At 42.9% G+C, this 17,685-nt stretch overlaps 1 protein-coding gene across 2 annotated transcripts in view; it reads right to left on the bottom strand.

The window, feature by feature from the left end:
* The window catches only part of Gfra1 (GDNF family receptor alpha 1), a 194,500-nt gene that overhangs the window by 16,308 nt on the left and 160,507 nt on the right, over nucleotides 1-17,685 (bottom strand). For both annotated transcript variants that reach the window (XM_074078231.1, XM_074078232.1), the window contains 3 exons: nucleotides 14,214-14,323; nucleotides 11,372-11,506; nucleotides 7,366-7,547 (listed from right to left, as the gene is read on the bottom strand). In XM_074078231.1, coding sequence (XP_073934332.1) covers nucleotides 7,366-7,547; nucleotides 11,372-11,506; nucleotides 14,214-14,323 — 427 coding nt within the window. The remainder of the gene's footprint in view (nucleotides 1-7,365; nucleotides 7,548-11,371; nucleotides 11,507-14,213; nucleotides 14,324-17,685) is intronic.

Raw genomic sequence — 17,685 nt, 5'->3', positions numbered from 1 at the left:
CCGATTTAATCTATAGTGATGCATAATGTTATCTGGAAACAAAATGCTTAAAGTGCTCCGATTTAGGTAATACAGTGTAGGCATTTAAAATACACAGAAGAGGAGGTGATGTCATTTTGCTGTTTCTCCTCTCCTGACCAAGCAAATCCGTACCTCAGGTCTTTTGTCTCAAAAATGGGAATAGGAGTATTGACCTCATAGGGCCATTCCTTACTCAAAGAAGCAATATATGCACGTTGCTTTATTAATACCAAACTATAAAAGGGGGAACTGATGGCAGTTATTAAGTAAATTGTTCTGGGATCTGTTCTAGGGTGAGATTGCTTTTAGTGTTTCTCAAGGTGGGGCTTAGGGGTCACTGGTAGGATATGATGTTTTTTAGGTGGCATACAAACATTTTATTGTTTTAATTTTAATATTATATAGTGACTTTAATAGGGAGCTAACACATTGAATACATAATTTCTCATGCTATTAACAGCTTCAGATGAGTTTTTACACAGCTCTTAAAGGTAAATATTAAGCACATACTAGGACCAGTGGAGTGCAGGTCCTAGAAAGCCTAAAAATTGCTTGGCTTTCAGGCTGAGGCAGAGCTGCTTCTCAAACACCACCTTTTCTGCAATAAAAGTGTTTCCCGTTAACAACTGTGTCACCTGTTCCTGATGTCAGCATTGGTTAAAGTGTAGCAAGGCCTCTGGCAGACAGGCCCACTCTGGTAACCAGGCTGGATGGGATCGGACTTGGGCGACAGTGCCAAGAAGCAGACTGTCAGGACAGAGCTCCGGAGAGATGCCTTCTGGGCACACAGAGATGGAATCCAGAGCAGTTCCAGTCTCTCAGGACCTGCTCCTTCTTTACTGACTTTGCTTTTCTTTCTTTCTTGGCCTGAAGTCCAAAGAACATCCATCCCTTCACCTCCTTCTGTGGGACTTCCTACAATGACATCTTACAGATGGCAGGGTAACATTTGGTTCAAACCTTTTACAAATTAAGAAAGAAAAACTTTAAGAGTTTAGTCTATCTTCCATCCACCATTGTCCTCCAGGCCTTGGGAATAGCCCCTCTTATGATAAGAGTGCAGCCACTCTCTGAGTGCCAAGGGTTGTGCTGGACCCTTTGTGTACTTGGCTGGTTCTTTAATCCATACAAGGTACTCAAAACGTGGATACTGTTTTATAGCAGGGATTCAGAGAAGATAAGAAACATGCTCACATAAAACAGGAAATGAGTCAGGATTATCACTCAGGTTCAACTGCACAGATCTGACTTCCAAGCAAACTACCTCCTAAGGTTTCCAGCAGAGGGTAAAAAGCAAGGCCTGATAAAGGGCACTTGTGTCAGCTCCAACCTTTCAGGAGGGGTAGAGTAAGCAGCTCAGGGTCTGAACCTTCTGTTCCTGCTGGAATCTGGAGTAGAAATGAGCTCTTCCCCCTCTCATCCCCAGGTCTGCTCTCCCAACAGGCATCTTGTGCAAACCCTGCACCCTGGCTTCCCTCACAAGTGCCTCTTCTCCAGTGGAAAATTAACGGGACGCCAAAGCACCCCATTGCTCTGCAAGCATAAATTGCAAGAAAAACATTTAGAATATTGATTAAGTGCTTCATGCTCGAAGATTTAAATTTACCTCCTGTATTTCCAGGATTAGCTGACATAATGGGGTCAGTCTGCCGGCACAAATGATTTACAGAACACCCATTGGCAGCATTCCTTTGAAAACGTAACACTTAAAATTTTCACCCTGTCACAGCCAGCAGAGCCCTGGGTATTTAACAGGTTTGGATAATCACCTTTTTGCCATCTTTAGACATTGGGGGTTGGGTTCCCAGGAAGAGTTTCAAAAGCACCTTTGGACTGGTCTGGCCCTATTTTGTTTGGGTCCCATGAGGCACTGCAGTGGAGGAGGAAAACATGGGGCCATCTAAATATAGATCATTTTCAATATTCTCATGCAGAATATGGAGGAGCTGAAGAAATTGTGTCTTCCTTCTACTGCTCCTATCCATCTACAAACCCTAGGTTACATCCTAGAAAGGCCAAGCCAGTAATGTAAACTTGACTCTATTCCGACATAAGAAGAAAAGGCGTTGAGGCCAGAAGGTATGATCTAGACTCAGATCCAACGAATGTTGCAGGTTCTCTGCACCATTCCCCAGGCCCACAGAGGGATCCACAATGTCTCTGATACAAACTCTCCAACACTAACATGGTCTGCCCACCACAGACAATGATATGCCCATTGTGCATGCGAAGGCATGCAGGAAAGCTGACCTCTGAATTGCTGATGTGGGCAGGAAGCATTCCTATAAAGGCTGCCTATGTGAACCCTGCTCACATCTCTTTTACAACTGAGTTCCTTCTAGAATGCTGCCTCAAAGGTCCCACTAAGATGAGGGGAGAGGAGCTAAACCTGGGATCCAAACCTGCTGGCATTTCCTCCATGTCTCACTCACAGATATGTTTCATGTGGTTCACAAAAAAATACCAAAAGCTAAAAAACTAACTTTGTGGCTTGTGCTGTTCACTAGAGCTAAGGCCAATTGTCCACAGCTGTCCTCCAGCTGTCCTGCTAGCCCTGGTCTGCGTTCTGTGCCCTGTGACTTGTCACATCACTTTCAAGGGAAAAAGGGTGAGAGAGCCAGAAGCTAACAACTGTCTCAGGGGTTCTGAATCTTTCCCAAAGCTGCAGTGCCCAGCTCTACTACTGTCAGCTCCCTGCTGTTTTCAGTTCTGAGGATTCAACCAAGCCCAGATCAAAAATACTTGTAAAAATAATTGCATCTGGATTGTATACATACAGACTCCTTTTCTTATCCTTATACTCTGAAAAATATACCATAACAACTATTTAGAATATCTACATAGCATTAGGTGTTAAAAGTTGTTTATAGATGATTTAAAGTCTACAGGAGGATATGCATGGATTAAATGCAAATACTGGGTCATTTTCTATAATCTTGAGTATCCATGGATTGCCATATCCTTGGGGGGAGGGCATTGGAACTAATTCCCTGCAGACACCAAGGGGCAGCTGAACATGGATACTCAAGTCCATGAAGAACTCAGAGGTCTACAAATACCACATGAAGAGGTCTTCACCTTAAGTCACCAGAGTGAGGCAGTGTACAATGATGCAAAGTAGAATTTTTTCAGACATTGACTTACATCTCCAAAGATATTTACTTTAAATAAGTGACAGGTACAGTGTATTTATTTTACATATCCTGAGTTTTTCCAGCTTCCAGACCACTCAAGCGTACAGATGATGAAGTAATTGGTAGAATTATTGAGGTTTCTTTGTTTTTCCTGTGACCACTTTGTCCAAGTCAACGGAATATGCCAACAATAGCACAGCTTGCATCACGTTTGTTACTAATATGACTGCCTATTAATCCTGACATGGGAGCTTGGCAGGTTACCCAAAACCCAGTATTTTATCACCTTGGGGGGTTAGCACTTGGACATTTCCACGACATTTTATGCTAATCCATCAACTTTCCTTTTTTAAAGCACAGAGCTTCACAGGAGCCTCAGATCAGCTATGTGATCACCAGACCTAGGGCCACCAATTCCTCAAGCAGATCTGCCATGGGTTTGTTGATAATAACATTTCAAAGAACACTTTTGAAAATGTTTCTTATTTCTTCCCTTCCAAGGGGGAAACCTATCACAAATATTAAGACGGATACTTCAGTCCCTGAGAGTTTTCTCATATTATTGTATATTTAAAAATATTACAAGAGGGCGCTTCTCACGGGAAGTGAACTTTAAGACTGCCAAAGACCTTGACTGTCTCCAAATCTGTTACCAATGGATCCCTAGTTGATTTAAGTCAGTTCTATTCTGAGTTATGACACAGGCAGCTGAGACAAACGCCATCCTAAGATATTTCTGGGACCTCCCCCCCAGCAAATGGTAATTCATCTGGAGACAAGGAAGGCAAAGGAAGGGCACATGCAGAGAATAAGCCTCCTGGGAGCCCACTGCTGTGTAAGAGTCCTAAATAAGCCAGAGGGACCAAGACTCTGGATGAAGTCCCTTCACTTGTCACTGTCATCCCCCGATCCTCTGGTCTCAAATGATCCTTTCAACTGTTCTTTATATAGGCCACCCTAAAAAGGTCACTAAGCTGCAAAAAAGTTTTAATGGAAAACTTTCAGTCCCCCCACCATTTCTGCCTTCCAGACCTGAGGCCTGAGGAAGCCCAGTGTAAACTATGAGCTTCGTGTTTGTCCTCTTCGTGTCATTGACTTTCAGGAAGAAATAGGGCACCTGGATCTCTCAAATCCAGTCTTTTCCTTCCTCCTGTTCTATTCTTTATTTCCCTCTCACTGTCCATACCTAACACAAAGAGCCTTGGTTGTCTAAGGGTAATTAAACAAGACAAAAGTACACTGGCCTTGGAACCAGCTCATCAAAGACATACTATGTAATTCTGGTTAAGTCATTATCCTCTCTCTGCCTCAGATGCCTCATTTGTAAAAGAAAGGATGTCTGCTATACCTGACTCATGGTGCTGCTATGAAGCAAAAAGGAGAAAAGCATTCACAATGTTTGGAAAAATATCCACCTGCTAGGTGTGAACTCAAGCCAGTGTTTTCCAGCATACCCCAGGACCCCACTCCTGAGAAAGGCACAGCATCACCACCCATGGACATGGACCATATGGCCAACTGCCTGGGGGTTAGGTATCATATGGGACATTTTATCTTCTCAGCTCTTAACAGCTAGGCTATACTCATACTTTGTACATAAAGAAGCTGACGCTTAGAGCAGTTAGCACCCTTGCCAAGGCCACCACACTAGTGAGGACAAGAGCAGGGCATGATCCAGGCTTGGCTACAAAGCTCATGCCTTTATCCCATGTCTGGGATAAAGAAATAAATAATAAAAAAAATGAAATAAAAAAATAAATATGGAATCAAGCAGGTAGTGGTCTCAGGAGTCAAGGTAAGGATCTGTGGAACCTTTGAGACTTCCCTGGGAACCAGATGCTATTTTGCTCCAAAGTGCATCACAGGGAAGATAGAGGTGGCCACCCTTATTCCTGGCCATACCCTTTCGTACATTTCCCTCTACCGAGAAGTCAAATGGCAGCTGTAAGATAAACAACAGACTTTAATTTTACTTTTGTCCCTTTGCTTAAGAAGCAGAGCTCCTATCACTAACATCGGGAGTGGAAAGTCCTGGTTTGGGGGGAATAGAGCTCATGTGTTCCTCAGTGTTGCTAGGGCAACTGTGCAGTAGTACACAGAGTTCTACTGGCAGGGAAGAGGTGGCTGGGCAGAACTATGTTTGGGGCAATGCACTGGTTGCTAAGCTGCGCCCTGTACCATGGGAGCCCAAATTGGGAGCCGTGATGGAGGCAAGGCAGGGGCTGGAGAGGAAGAGGACACATTGTATGTCTGACAGATACCTCTCTACTCATGAGAGGAAACTGGAATTTCATGGCTTCCAAAGGTGACTAATCTGAGATGTCACCTATGAACCTAGCCTGATCTTCGAAAACGATGGACAAGCTACATCATGCCTATTACATTTTAAGATCACTGAGGAGTGAATTTTTGTTTCAGTATTTGAGTGCTCATCTCCATGTATTTTCAGTACCAGAGATGACTTAATAATTAGGCTGAAGGTGACATTGGCTGCCACCCTCTGTACTAGATGGGTGCAGAAAGATGCCCTTATGCTTGGGCCAGAGCTTGCCCTTCTTACAGATCAGAAACCACACCAGGTCAATGATTATCATCTTGAAATTATAAGGTCTTATCCCTCATCGCTGCCATCACAATCTGAGGGAGCCCACAGAGAGTGAAGGCTGACCTGGGAGGAAGCAGGGCCAGAGACTTGGCCAGAGATAAAGAGAAGACCTTGTTTCTGACTCTGGATCTGCCTCCACAGGGCTTGGAGACCACACAAGTTACTTCCCTTCTTGGAAACTCAGAGCCCTGCTGCAAGATTGAGCAGTTAGATGCCACAGGGTATTCCCAATGCTTCCTCATAGCTCTGACATTCTCTGTATAGCACTTTGGAGATGGTAAAAGCCCCTGAAATGCTTCAGAAGTCTGAAGAACATCTGGTTGACTCTGGGCTATATAGTTTAGATATCTGCCTTCTCTTTAGTGTTTTGTGTGAGTGAGAGTCTCTAAGATTATGTGTTGGGGGGAGGGTACCCAGGAGGATAAGGACAGAGACCAACATTCAGAGGAAGGGCATGTATCAAGAAGAAGAGTGTGACATAGAAAGTGAGGTGATATCAAGCAAACCAGAAGTGGGAAAACTGCCATGTACTTTCTGGACTGTGGACAAACATGGTATGTGGCACATGAAAGCTTCTGGTGAGAATTCCAGTGAGGCTGGTTCTTGGCAGGGTGGCAGGGGGAAGGGAACGCAATCTTGTGCTGTGAGGTGACAGTACAGTGCTAGACATGCAGACCACGAAGATGTCCTTCTCCCAGTGTGGCAGGAGGCCGAATTCATCACTACCCAAAAAAACGTACGAACAAGCATGGGAAGAATGAGAATCCTGGATTCTCAGTGCTGCTTCTGTAACCCACGAGTCCTGTAGACTTGAACAAAAGTGTCACTTCCCTGAGGCTCATGTTCCCCATCACAAGGTCAGCACTTCTCCCATGGTCATCAGGAGGAAAACATTCACAGAGGTAAAGTATGTGAGAATCTTTTGTGAGCGGACAAATAACTAATGTCTTGCCAAATAGTTGAATACTCACTGCTAAGGAAAAAAAATCAATAAGGCAGAATGAGCACTGCATTTGAGTAAAGGCAGGAAATCACCACGTGTATGTCATTATGGTTCTGCCCTTGCAGAGCAGGATTAACACCAAAGAAGTTTCTGGACTCTGTTCATGAGTGAGGTTTTATGGGGCAGTGTGCACATCAGCATTTGCACTTGCTTCCTAAAGAACCAACTTATCCAGGACACCACATAGGAGCTCACACTTCATAAGCAGTGCTAACTTAGGTACCACAGAGACAGTTCACTCCATGTTATGTGTAAGTGGCTGTAATGGTGATAATGGAGAGCTCCTTCCTATGCAATCTGCTGCTGCTTTGTAAAGAACACAACAACATTCATAAATAGCCAACTCAACTATACCATCCTCAAGCAAAAACTTTAGGGATGCAGGATATAGGTGCCTTGACCAAAGCCACATCTATAGTCAACGGAAAAGAGTCAATTCCATAGTCCTTCTTTTTCTGCCACTCTGACATGTCATAATCTCCATTTATTGTGTTTCAATTCTAAGCAGCATTTGCCATCTATCTCTGTATGCATTTCAGAAAATGAATCCACATTCCTCCCTAGAAGTGGCCTCCAATAGGAAATCTAGACCCAGTTCTCACCTGTAAATTTGCACAAGGTGGTAAAACATGTGTGGGGATCTCATTCTCAGACCCCGCTGGCCCCAGGTGCTTGTTCTTGACCCGGAAGGCTGTGGTGGTAGTGGCAGTGGTGGTCTGTACTGGGAAGGCTGGCTGCCACACAGTCACATCGGAGCCATTGCCAAAGGCTTGAATTGCATTTTCTGCAGTAAAACAGGAGGAAATCCAATTTCAAAGTCAAGCAGCAAATGTAATGGACAGGATACACATAGCCAGAGAGGCCTACTAGAAATTCTGATTATAGCACTGGACTTCTCTGAACAAAGCCCATCCATCCATCCAACCTACTCTTGCTGAGAGCTGGTATTTTGGATCAGGTGCTCAAAAATCAATTCAGTCATTAAACACTGAACTGGACACTTAGCTATACTTCAAGTGCAAGAAATACTTATTGTGTTCCTGTTCGTGTGCCAGGTGCTTGCTGAGCAAGATCTTTGTCTTGAAATGCTCATCGCTCAAACATCTTGAAACCCAACCTCAGACTTCTTACTGAGTTCATAATTATGCTATTCTTCCAAGAAAGAAATCTTATGCTCTGTCAAAATTCTATACTAAAAGCAATTAATGAGTGTCTTTTCCTTTTAAATATATCCATAATCATTAGACTGAGATGACTCAGTGGCTTTCACACTGATTTGGCAAGCAAAAATACAGCCGGTTTCTTTAAAAGAAAAATCTACCCCAAACCTGATCAATATCTAGAGAAAATTTAAGTAAGATTATTTTTTCACTTTCTGCTCCCAGTCTTCCAAACAAAATCTGCATAATTAGATAGGAACAGCCCTGTTTAAATGAAAAGTTGAAAATGTGAAACTTTAAAAGCTTATTACAATTTCATGGGATTAGATTGTTTTTATGGCAGGAGTAAATAGGTTGTATGTTGTTCCCACCCCAAAATGAATAAAAAACAGTTTTTAATCAGGTCTTTGGGGATTTGGCCTGGATTTGGGAATTTTTTATTTCATATTTATTGTATAAGAACTCAAACTCCTTCATTTAGGACCTGAATGTGCAAATTGTTAATATACAACTCTGAGTTAGCATTTTTTTCAATATACAACACAGAATAATTTAGGTCTAATCTTCCCCGTAGAAGTGACATTTTGTTCTAAAATTGTTATCCTTTGAGTTTAGCAAATTAGAAGCTTGTTTTCTATAACTTTAAATTTTTGGGGTCTGTAAGAAAGAGCTCCTAATTAATACAAATGCTTTTGTATGCTCCTTGCCACGCTACATGGCTTAACTGGTGGGTGAAATACTTAGAAAGGAGAGCCTAAAGACCAGTTTCCTTAAATGATCTCAGAACAAGAACAATAAAACACCCTCTTTTTCTTGCCCATGTTGGGTATGGAGATACATTCCTATAATCCCAGCACTCAGGAGGCAGAGGAAGGAGGATCACAAGTTTGAGGCCAGCCTGGGGCTACATATTGAGCTCCAGACCAGTCTGATAGTGAGACTTTGTTTCCAAAACAAATAAAAATAAAAAAGATGCAGATTCAAGAGACTGATCATTTATTGAAACTACCTGTGTTTTCCCCAGTGTATTTGCCTTGCCTCTGTGAGTTCAGTTGTTTACTTATTCATTCATTTATTCAAACATTAATGGAATAGCTACTAAGTGCCAGGCACTGCTCTGTGTGTTAAGCACATAGAAGCAGACAAAAACAACAACAAAAGACAATAGTCTCTCCTCAACCAGAACTTCCCGCTAGAGAGGCAAGGAAGAAAATCTACAATACATCCATGGTGAGAAATGATTGGAGAAAAATTAAGCAAAGGGGTGTGAGGAGCCCTGGGGTGGGCAGAAGAAGTTGATGGTTAGATAAAAGTGTTTTGGGGAGGCTTTGAAGAGGAAGAGACATTTGAATAAAGACTTTTGAATGATGCAACTGATACTTCACCCCACCACCACCCCATTCTTCTCTCTTCTCTGTACATCTATCTGCCATGCACTTGGCTTAAGAATAACTGTAACCCATCCCCATACTAGAAGTAAACACTCGGTTGCAATTGTGTTCATGGTAGGGGAATCTGGAAGATGTTTCGCTTAATCTAAAATAGTAGAATTGGGTTTCAGCATATGGATTAGAGTTTTAAAAATTCAGATTTCTTCTAGATTAGGACTTTTTACAAGAGAATGAATTTGCAGGCCTGTGTCTTTGGTGTTCTGTGTGCCACTGAATCCAAGTACACATGGAATGACTGAAAATTTCTGGCTGGCTTTGGCCCTTGTTGCAGATCAAGTGCATTTATTTTGATCGAAAAGTCATTAGCAATAAGATACCAGACTATTCTTCCCTTAGCCAAAATGTTATTAAGCAGGGGCAACTTTAATTCTTCTGTGAGGGAAAAGTTGTCCGGCCAGTGTGAGTAAAATCTTTTCTCATGCTGACTTTATTGTCATTGCTTTATCTTTGCAAAAACTTGCATTCGAACGGCAGAGTGCAAGATATGAAAAGGAAGTCAAGACAAAACAAGAAGTCCAAGTTGCAATTTCTTGGCACATCTCAGGTCTTAGCAAATGCCCTCATACTTAAGACTAATTTTGTGGGTTTGAATTTCACTTAAGAATCCAAAAGCTTTGTTTTATTTTTAAAAGGACCAAAAGCAAGGGATTTCAGCCACATTATTTTGAAGCATGTGGTGAGCAAATGACTTAGGTTTTGCTTTTCAACAAAAGAAAGTGTTTTAGCGCAACACTCAAAAGCTGTCTTGTGTGTACTTGGTAAATTGTCAGCTAATTCTTCAAATATCAGTCAACATGCAACAGAATATCGTGGAGAGATTGTTGCTTAAGAATGAGGCTCTGAGGGGGTTAGCTGACTCTTGATTCCTAGAAATTGGTCCACCCCTATCACCAGTAAGTCAGACCTGGTCCCCTAATGTTTGGGACTATGTTTGCATCCAAAAGGTCTTTCAATATCAGACATGAACAAGGCCCTCAGGGGATGGGGTGGCACAAGGATCCAGGCTTTGGATGCTAACTCTGCCACTTATGGTCTGTGGGAATACAGGCCTTTTACTCTGCTGAAGAATGGATATAATGATTACTGTATCTCATATAATTCTTGAGCAGAGTGCAGAAAATAAGATCATGTGTGTATTTTACTCCTTATAGGCTGTATTATATTCCTTACAGAAGGCCATCCACAAACGGTGGATGAAAGAGTGAGTGAAATTTTCAGATATCTCAGTTGGATTGTCACCCAGAGTTTGCTGTATGTGAGGGAGACTTGGCATTCTGCTTATGGAGTTTGTCTGATAGACAACCATTGTTCACATCTGTACATTTCCTTCTATTCCTGTCCCTTTGGCAAACGTGGTTCCAAATTGCCTAAAAGACACTGCAGTAATAACTAGCTCTGTTTGAAGCAGGACTCCCCCAGCCCCAAGCATTTATCTCATCTCCTGAGATAACACACATCCTGAGTCTCCTGGCTCTATCACCAGCTTCCCCCACTCAAGATTTGTTGCTTCTACTCTGAGCCAACGATGAAAATCCAAGGGGCTATTGATGTGAACATTCTCATTTTTCCCGGAGAGTCCTCAGAGGCCTATCCCCATCTAATTTGTCTGAGTTTCTCACATTGTGTATTCTGAACAGGTTTTCAGAAGCTTTGGAACGGACTTTCCACTGGCTGCCAAGATCAAAATTTGATCTGCGGGTAGAAGTGTTCTTTCCCACATAATGTACCCTTGGTTATTTGAATCTCCTGCTTTAGATTCACAGTCTTGACAGCACTCAGTCCATCACTCATGCGGTTCCCTGCTGCATCCCTCAATGTGACCAAAAGAAGCTGGAGTCATCACCAGCAATCAGGAAAAGGGATAGAGAGAAAGAGAGAGAGAGAGAGAGACAGACAGACAGACAGACATATAAAATAAAGAGGCACAGCTTCAGCCAGCTCAGAGAGGAACACACATGTGTGTGTGGCTCTTATTTTTTTTTTTTTTAAAAACTCACTAAGACAAGTATTGTCCTTGAAGAAATTCAGAAATTTCAAGCACTCTTCCAAGTCATTGCCACTGTTAATGCAGTCACACCAAGGGGCCACGCTGAGGCTGTTGGAGTCTATGTAGTTGGGGGTCATGACTGTGCCTAAAAGAGGAAAAACAAGACAAGGCATTTCACTCTCGTGTGATGTAGCCTAAAAAGAAACAAATGTTCCTTTGATAGTGGATGCACTGTGGATAATTACAAACGCTGTGTTTGCCAAGTGGGAAATTATGTTAAGCAGTGCATTTTCTTGGCAATTTATCTTAAGCACATAAAATAATTTACGCATTTACTTTAAAAATTATAACAGAACTCCTTGAGCTTCATTTAGGGTATTTTCTTCCTGCACAAATGGTATGGATGTCATGGAGTAGGAGCAAATTAACTTAGAATGCATGAGTTGCCAAATCCCTTACGTTTTTCTTGAAAATGTCATTAATCTTCATAAATAGATAGCACTGGGTGTACATATCTTTAAAATTCTTTTAGTGCTTGAAATCCACTTCCCTCAGAAGCAAATGGCTTCTTCAGAGTAATGCAGGGAAATTTAGAAGCCTCCATTGTGCTCCCCCCACATCCTCGATGCATAGAAATGTCTGTAACAAGGCTCCTGATTGCCAGACTCTCAAATGATTTAAATAAAGTCTTCGAAGTTATGAAAGAATTGGAAACAAACAGTGGAAATTCTCTGAGCCAAGGCCTTCTGAAGCATTGTCTATGGACCCTCAATAGTCCTCAAACAGATGCTGGGTGGTCCTGCTTCCATCTTGTGGTATTCCTGGGTTTTCTGGTGAGTTCTTGATTAGCACAAATACATAATACACTTATACTTAATACAACCCAAACATCTTCTCCCGGGTGGCTCACACCAGGCAATGCCCACTGATGCTAAGGAACCTTCTGTTGCTAGATATTTCTGTGCATCTAAGAAGTAATAGGCAGTCAGTAATCCCCAGGATGTATTTTGTTCACAAAAAGAAAAATCATATTTTATACACTTCTCTGGGTCAAGAGCATATTATCTTCATCTTGCTTTCCTTATTGAGGTGCACTGAATAATATCCCATTTTACTCTGGCATGAGAATTTTAGCCTGCAGCATAGAGGGAGCTCTAAGGCAGTTGAGAACTGAGTGAGGAAGTGAAAGCCTTTGCATTCTTGGTATCATATAAGATCCTTGATGTATGGAAGAAGCAAGAACACACTTTGTGCAAAAAAGAAGTTGTGATGCAATGACCCAGAAACCAGTGTTGAAGGAGAGATTCAGACTCAAAGAAGAAATAAATTTTGGTCTGCAGAATACATTGCCTCTACCATTCACTCCCTCTGTTCACTGTCCTCAAGCATGTCAGATTTGCCAAGCCTAGAAATGATCTCATACAAGTGTTGGCTATACTCACCTTGGCCTCTCATGAAGGAGTCAATGAGCGTGCACCCTTGGAAAAGACACAGACTGAAGTGCTAATAGTGATCACATCTGGGAGTGCGGCTTGACATTGACTTCTGGAAGCTTCTCTGGTTTTACTTTTCCTCTAATTTTTTAAACAATGAGGATGTAGTAACTAATTACTTTTGTTATTTCTGTAATTCCATATTTGATTAGCAATCCCCCATAAAAATGAACTTTGTTAGGAAAAGTAGAGTCTGATTGCAAATCTGGAGTACTGACATAAGGAAAGTGCACTCATTGGACAGATCAATAAAAATGGCATGGAATGAGGGAAATGATTATGGTATTTTAAAGGCAATTCCCATGAGAGCACAGGTGTCATTTTAAAAAGTCAAGAATGATGAGTGTTCCAAGAACCAGAAATACCCTTACAGTAAATACCATTAGTGATTTTCCCAAAGATTCCTGCTGAGGACACTCAGATGACAAAGAGTTAAGTCTGTGCTGTCATTATGGGTGGGAGGTTCTTCCTGTGGGTGATGCATGTGACCCTGACACAGACACCCTGCAGGAACACACACCCTCACTGAGCCATCGTGCTTTGACAACTGTGATTTCCCTCACCCTTCCACAGCCTTCAAGGCATGTTCCTTTTCAAATGCCAATTGTCATGGAGCCCTGACACTGAGGCTTCTGCTGTCCCTGGTACCTGGGACATCTGCGATTCCTCCTGCCAGCCCTGTTTATCCTCGGGCACAAGTTTGCCTCTTTCTGGCTCTCTGCCATCCCACTGGTGCCTTGTTTAATTGCACTATTCTCTTGAATGCTGAGAACATGGTTCTCTTAATGCCTGAGGTCTTGGAAGACAGAAAATCACGTTTCTGCTACCAAACAATATTTTCAGGGAGAAACATCAGCCTAAACGATCCCTAGTACGTCGGGAGTTGAGTTACCAAGAATGCTAATGACAAGAAGGACCCCAGTATTTAGGGGTTTTATTTCCAAAGGGCTCTTTCTGGGAAACAGCTTCTTTGATTTCCCCAGACGGCATGTGACTTCCAAGTTCCTTCTCTCAAAAGTTTCCTAATTTAATTAACTTTGTCTGACTTGCTTTCTTCTTCCATATCAGGCTTTTTTCCTGCTTTTGTTCTGCGCAGTTTCCCAACTGAGCCGCTTCACTTGCCTTTGCATTTGCAGTCTTCTCCTGCCTTAATAACCCCAGCTTCCTGTCTTTCCTTTCCTGAATCCATTATTCTTCTTTCTTTCTTTTCTTTTTTTTTTTTAAATAGGTGAGTCCTAAAGGAACTATTGTCAAAAAACAGCACAGAGGCTACTGGGAGATTGTTGCTTGTGTAGACATTGTGCTATGATAGAGAGTGGGTATTTGTAAATCACTTCCATCCGTGTTTCCACATCTTACCAATCAGCCCTGAGTAGGCCAGGAGGCAGTCTGCGTAGTTCTCCTTTAGGCAGCTGCTGACAGACCTTGACTCTGGCTGGCAGTTGGTAAAAAAATCTGCAAGGCGAGATCTACGATAGAAAGAGAGGGAAAAGGTGCTTAAATCATCCTATGCCCTGAGCTGGAGGTGGAGTGGTTAACAGGCACAGGGGTGCAGCTGGATGCGAGGAATAACTCCCAATGCTGTACAGCATGGTAGGGTAACTGGCTGACAACAATTAATTGTATATTTTAAAATAGCTGGCAGAGAGGATTCAAGATGTTTCCAGCACAAAGAAATGATACATGTTTGAGATTATGGATATGCCAATTAACCTGATCTGATCATTATACATTGTAACATGCATTAAAATACCACACTGCATCCTATCCAGCACATCCTATATCAATGATAAATATAAAATACATACTAAGAGGAAAAAATCCTAAGTCTCTGGACAGACATAACTTTTTTTATTCCTTTTTTGTTATGCCTCTTTACACACACACACACACACACATGCACAAAGAGAAAACATGAACTATTAAATGGTGGCATCCTTCATACAACCTCCCAACTGTTCCCCCACCACACCTAGCCCTCATCCACCTGTGTCTGTCTGCTTATTTGGAGAGAAATCTTCAGGGCCTATAACTGGAGAAATCTAGAGGCTTTGAAGTTTCCATTCAATATTTATTTCTGACGAGACTTATTTGCATCTTTAGGAAATCTGCTTCTCCACATACTCACCGGAGATCCACAGTGGGAAAATATTTACTTTATACAGAAGCATGTTCCTGGCATCAAAATAGGATCCTACAGCCCATCTGCTCCCATAATTCCTCCTGGCTTGAAGAATGTGTGTCTGTTTCATAAGTCCTCTCTCATTTATCAGGGTAGTGATTGCTCCCAGCCTAGTGGCACTTGAGGAAAAGAAGTGAAAGGCTAGAGGGACAGGTAAGGCTCTATGTGGATACAATTGGCCTGTGGTTGGAGACTATGTTTGGAGGGGTGTCCTGATCAAAGTGATGCTCTGTCTGCATTCTGGGCATTCTCCAGGGGCAACACAATCCACCTAGAAGCCTTGGTTGGTAGTGAAGTTGTAGAGATTCAGATGTGGAGAGAAGCCAGGGACTACAGACTTACTAGTGTGGGGAGAAAGAGGGCTCTCTGTGGCCAGCTGGCTACTTCTCAATCTGAAGAGGATTGTTGGAGAAATCCTGAATGAGAACTGTGTGACCTCTGAGGTCATGTCAGCAGACAACAGCTCTGTTTCTACACGAGAACACAATGGACTTCGGGAGAATTTAAATTATCCATCAATCACGAGACAATGGAAGGTTGTCTCCGTTTTCTGTCTTTTGCTCACCCCAGTCAGCTGCTGACATACCCAGTGCTGTTTTCACTTCTTTCCACCCAAGAAGCTTCATTTGCTTAGCATACTTTTAGACACCAACAGTTGTGGGTTGGTGGGGCTGAGCAGGGCAGGGTGTGTGAGGTTCACAAAGGTTTGTAAGACCTATTGGAAGCACGGGCTTTCTTAAAATTTTAACTAGAAGGGGAACCACAAGGGGTCCATCAATAAATGGCTGAAGTTCAAGTTCGCTGCATGGATTGCGCCGTGTTTGTGTGGTTCTCTCCCTGAACCTGAGCAACCTGGAATGCCTGTGACTCCCTGTCTGTGCCCATCTGGGGAGCTCTATATGTTCTGGGGTATGTTCTGCGTGCCTGGCCCAGTACAGTGAGTCTGCAGGCCTGGTGCTGGAGGTCTGTTTTATTTTCTCTGTACAGCACCTGGCACTCCTCAGAGAGTCCCTTTGTAACACCTCCTAAGCAGGGCCATGTGCTGAAGCCAGTGGCTTGACAAAACCTCTCCTTGAGATGGTGTGAGCTTGTGTATGTACCTGGCTCTCAACCACCATCCAGGCTTTGCTGGTGTTTTCAGTGAACACACTGAAGGATACAAAACCTGGCTATTTTCTGTAGCCTGGTGAAAGGATTTATTTTTGGAGGAAATCCCTAAAGGTGGCTCAAGCTTACTCAACTGGCTCTGATGATATCCAGCTTGGATTGAGTGTTAATTTCAGAAGAATTTTCCTGGTCATGAAAGTTAATGTTACAGAAGTGCTGAGCTTCCAACTTTGCAAAAGCCAACTGTGGTCCAGGCAGCTGGGGCTCTAGCTCTACTGCAACCTGGCCACTGAGCAGTCCTCTGACCTGGCAGCCCCCCCATGCCCTGCCTGTTCCCCAGAGACCTGTCTCCTATTTCTCAGAGTCTCTCAAGCACACTATTAACTGAACAACACTGTGCTGTGGATTACTGTCCTTCATTGCGAGGCTAATGCCACCAGACTCATTTTGCTTAACAACCTCAGAATTGACTCACAATTGGACTCTGGAATGAAAGGCTAATTGAGTCAGTCTGTTGCAGAAAGAATGGTCCTGACTGGGAGGATAGAATAAAACGCACTACATGAGCAGAACCCCGGACGGCTGCATTTTGAGAGGAGATCATGGGCACCGATCCCAGCCCTAAGATGAGCACATTAGCGCATGCAAAGAGAGTTGCAAAATAAGTAGGCACAAAGCACTGTTACAGCACTCACTCTTCTGTGGTCCTGTCTCATTTGGTCTGCCTCCCCCTGGTATTTATACTTAGAGACAGGGTGGTCACACTGTGGCATTCCCATTTTGCAGAGAAAAAACGGAAGTAAGAAGTTTATACAGTGGCTGTCAGGTACAATGGCTCATGCCTATAAGTCCCAGCTAGTCAGGAGGCAGAGATCAGGAGGATCACAGTTCAAGGACATCCAAAAGTTAGTGAGACCCTATCTTAATGAATCAGTAAACCAGGCCTGGTGGGCTCAGCTATGTACAAGTCTGTAAGTAGGAATATCAAGGTCTAAGCTGGCCCTAGGCAAAAAACTAACCTGCAGCACAAAGGGTTGGGGGCATGGCTCAAGTGACAGGCCCTGAGTTCAACGTCCCTACCCCCAAGAAGAAGTTTATACAGTGGTGTGCTGGAGCCAGCTCATTACTGCCTGGGGGATCAATTTTGAGAATTGGTTGACATCACAGTGGTAGACTGAAGGCCTCACGGTGGACATATTTAAACTATGGTGATCAGCAAGTGCTACAAAGCAGGGTTTGTGTTATTCTTGGAGAACAAGTTGTTGAATTTTAACAGGTACAACCCTATGAAAGAACTATTATGAGATAGTCGACCCCATTGATAAAGCATGTGTTGTATCTTGGGAATCCATCACCAGCCCTTCTGGCACAGGCTTCCTCTCCAATTCTCATGGTGCCAGATGAAATGGTGTGATACCAGTTAACTTCCAGAAGAGAAAAGAATCTCCCTCTAAGGGCTCTTCCTTTACAATATCGTCTCTTCCTGTCACAGTCCCCTAAGACCTGTTGCAGTACTGTGTACATATCCATAAAGCATCTAGA

This window comes from Castor canadensis, chromosome 7 (genome assembly GCF_047511655.1).
Source record: "Castor canadensis chromosome 7, mCasCan1.hap1v2, whole genome shotgun sequence".
Lineage (NCBI taxonomy): Eukaryota > Metazoa > Chordata > Mammalia > Rodentia > Castoridae > Castor > Castor canadensis.
Note: the sequence above shows the minus strand (reverse complement) of the source record. Positions and strands in the feature narration are given on the sequence as shown.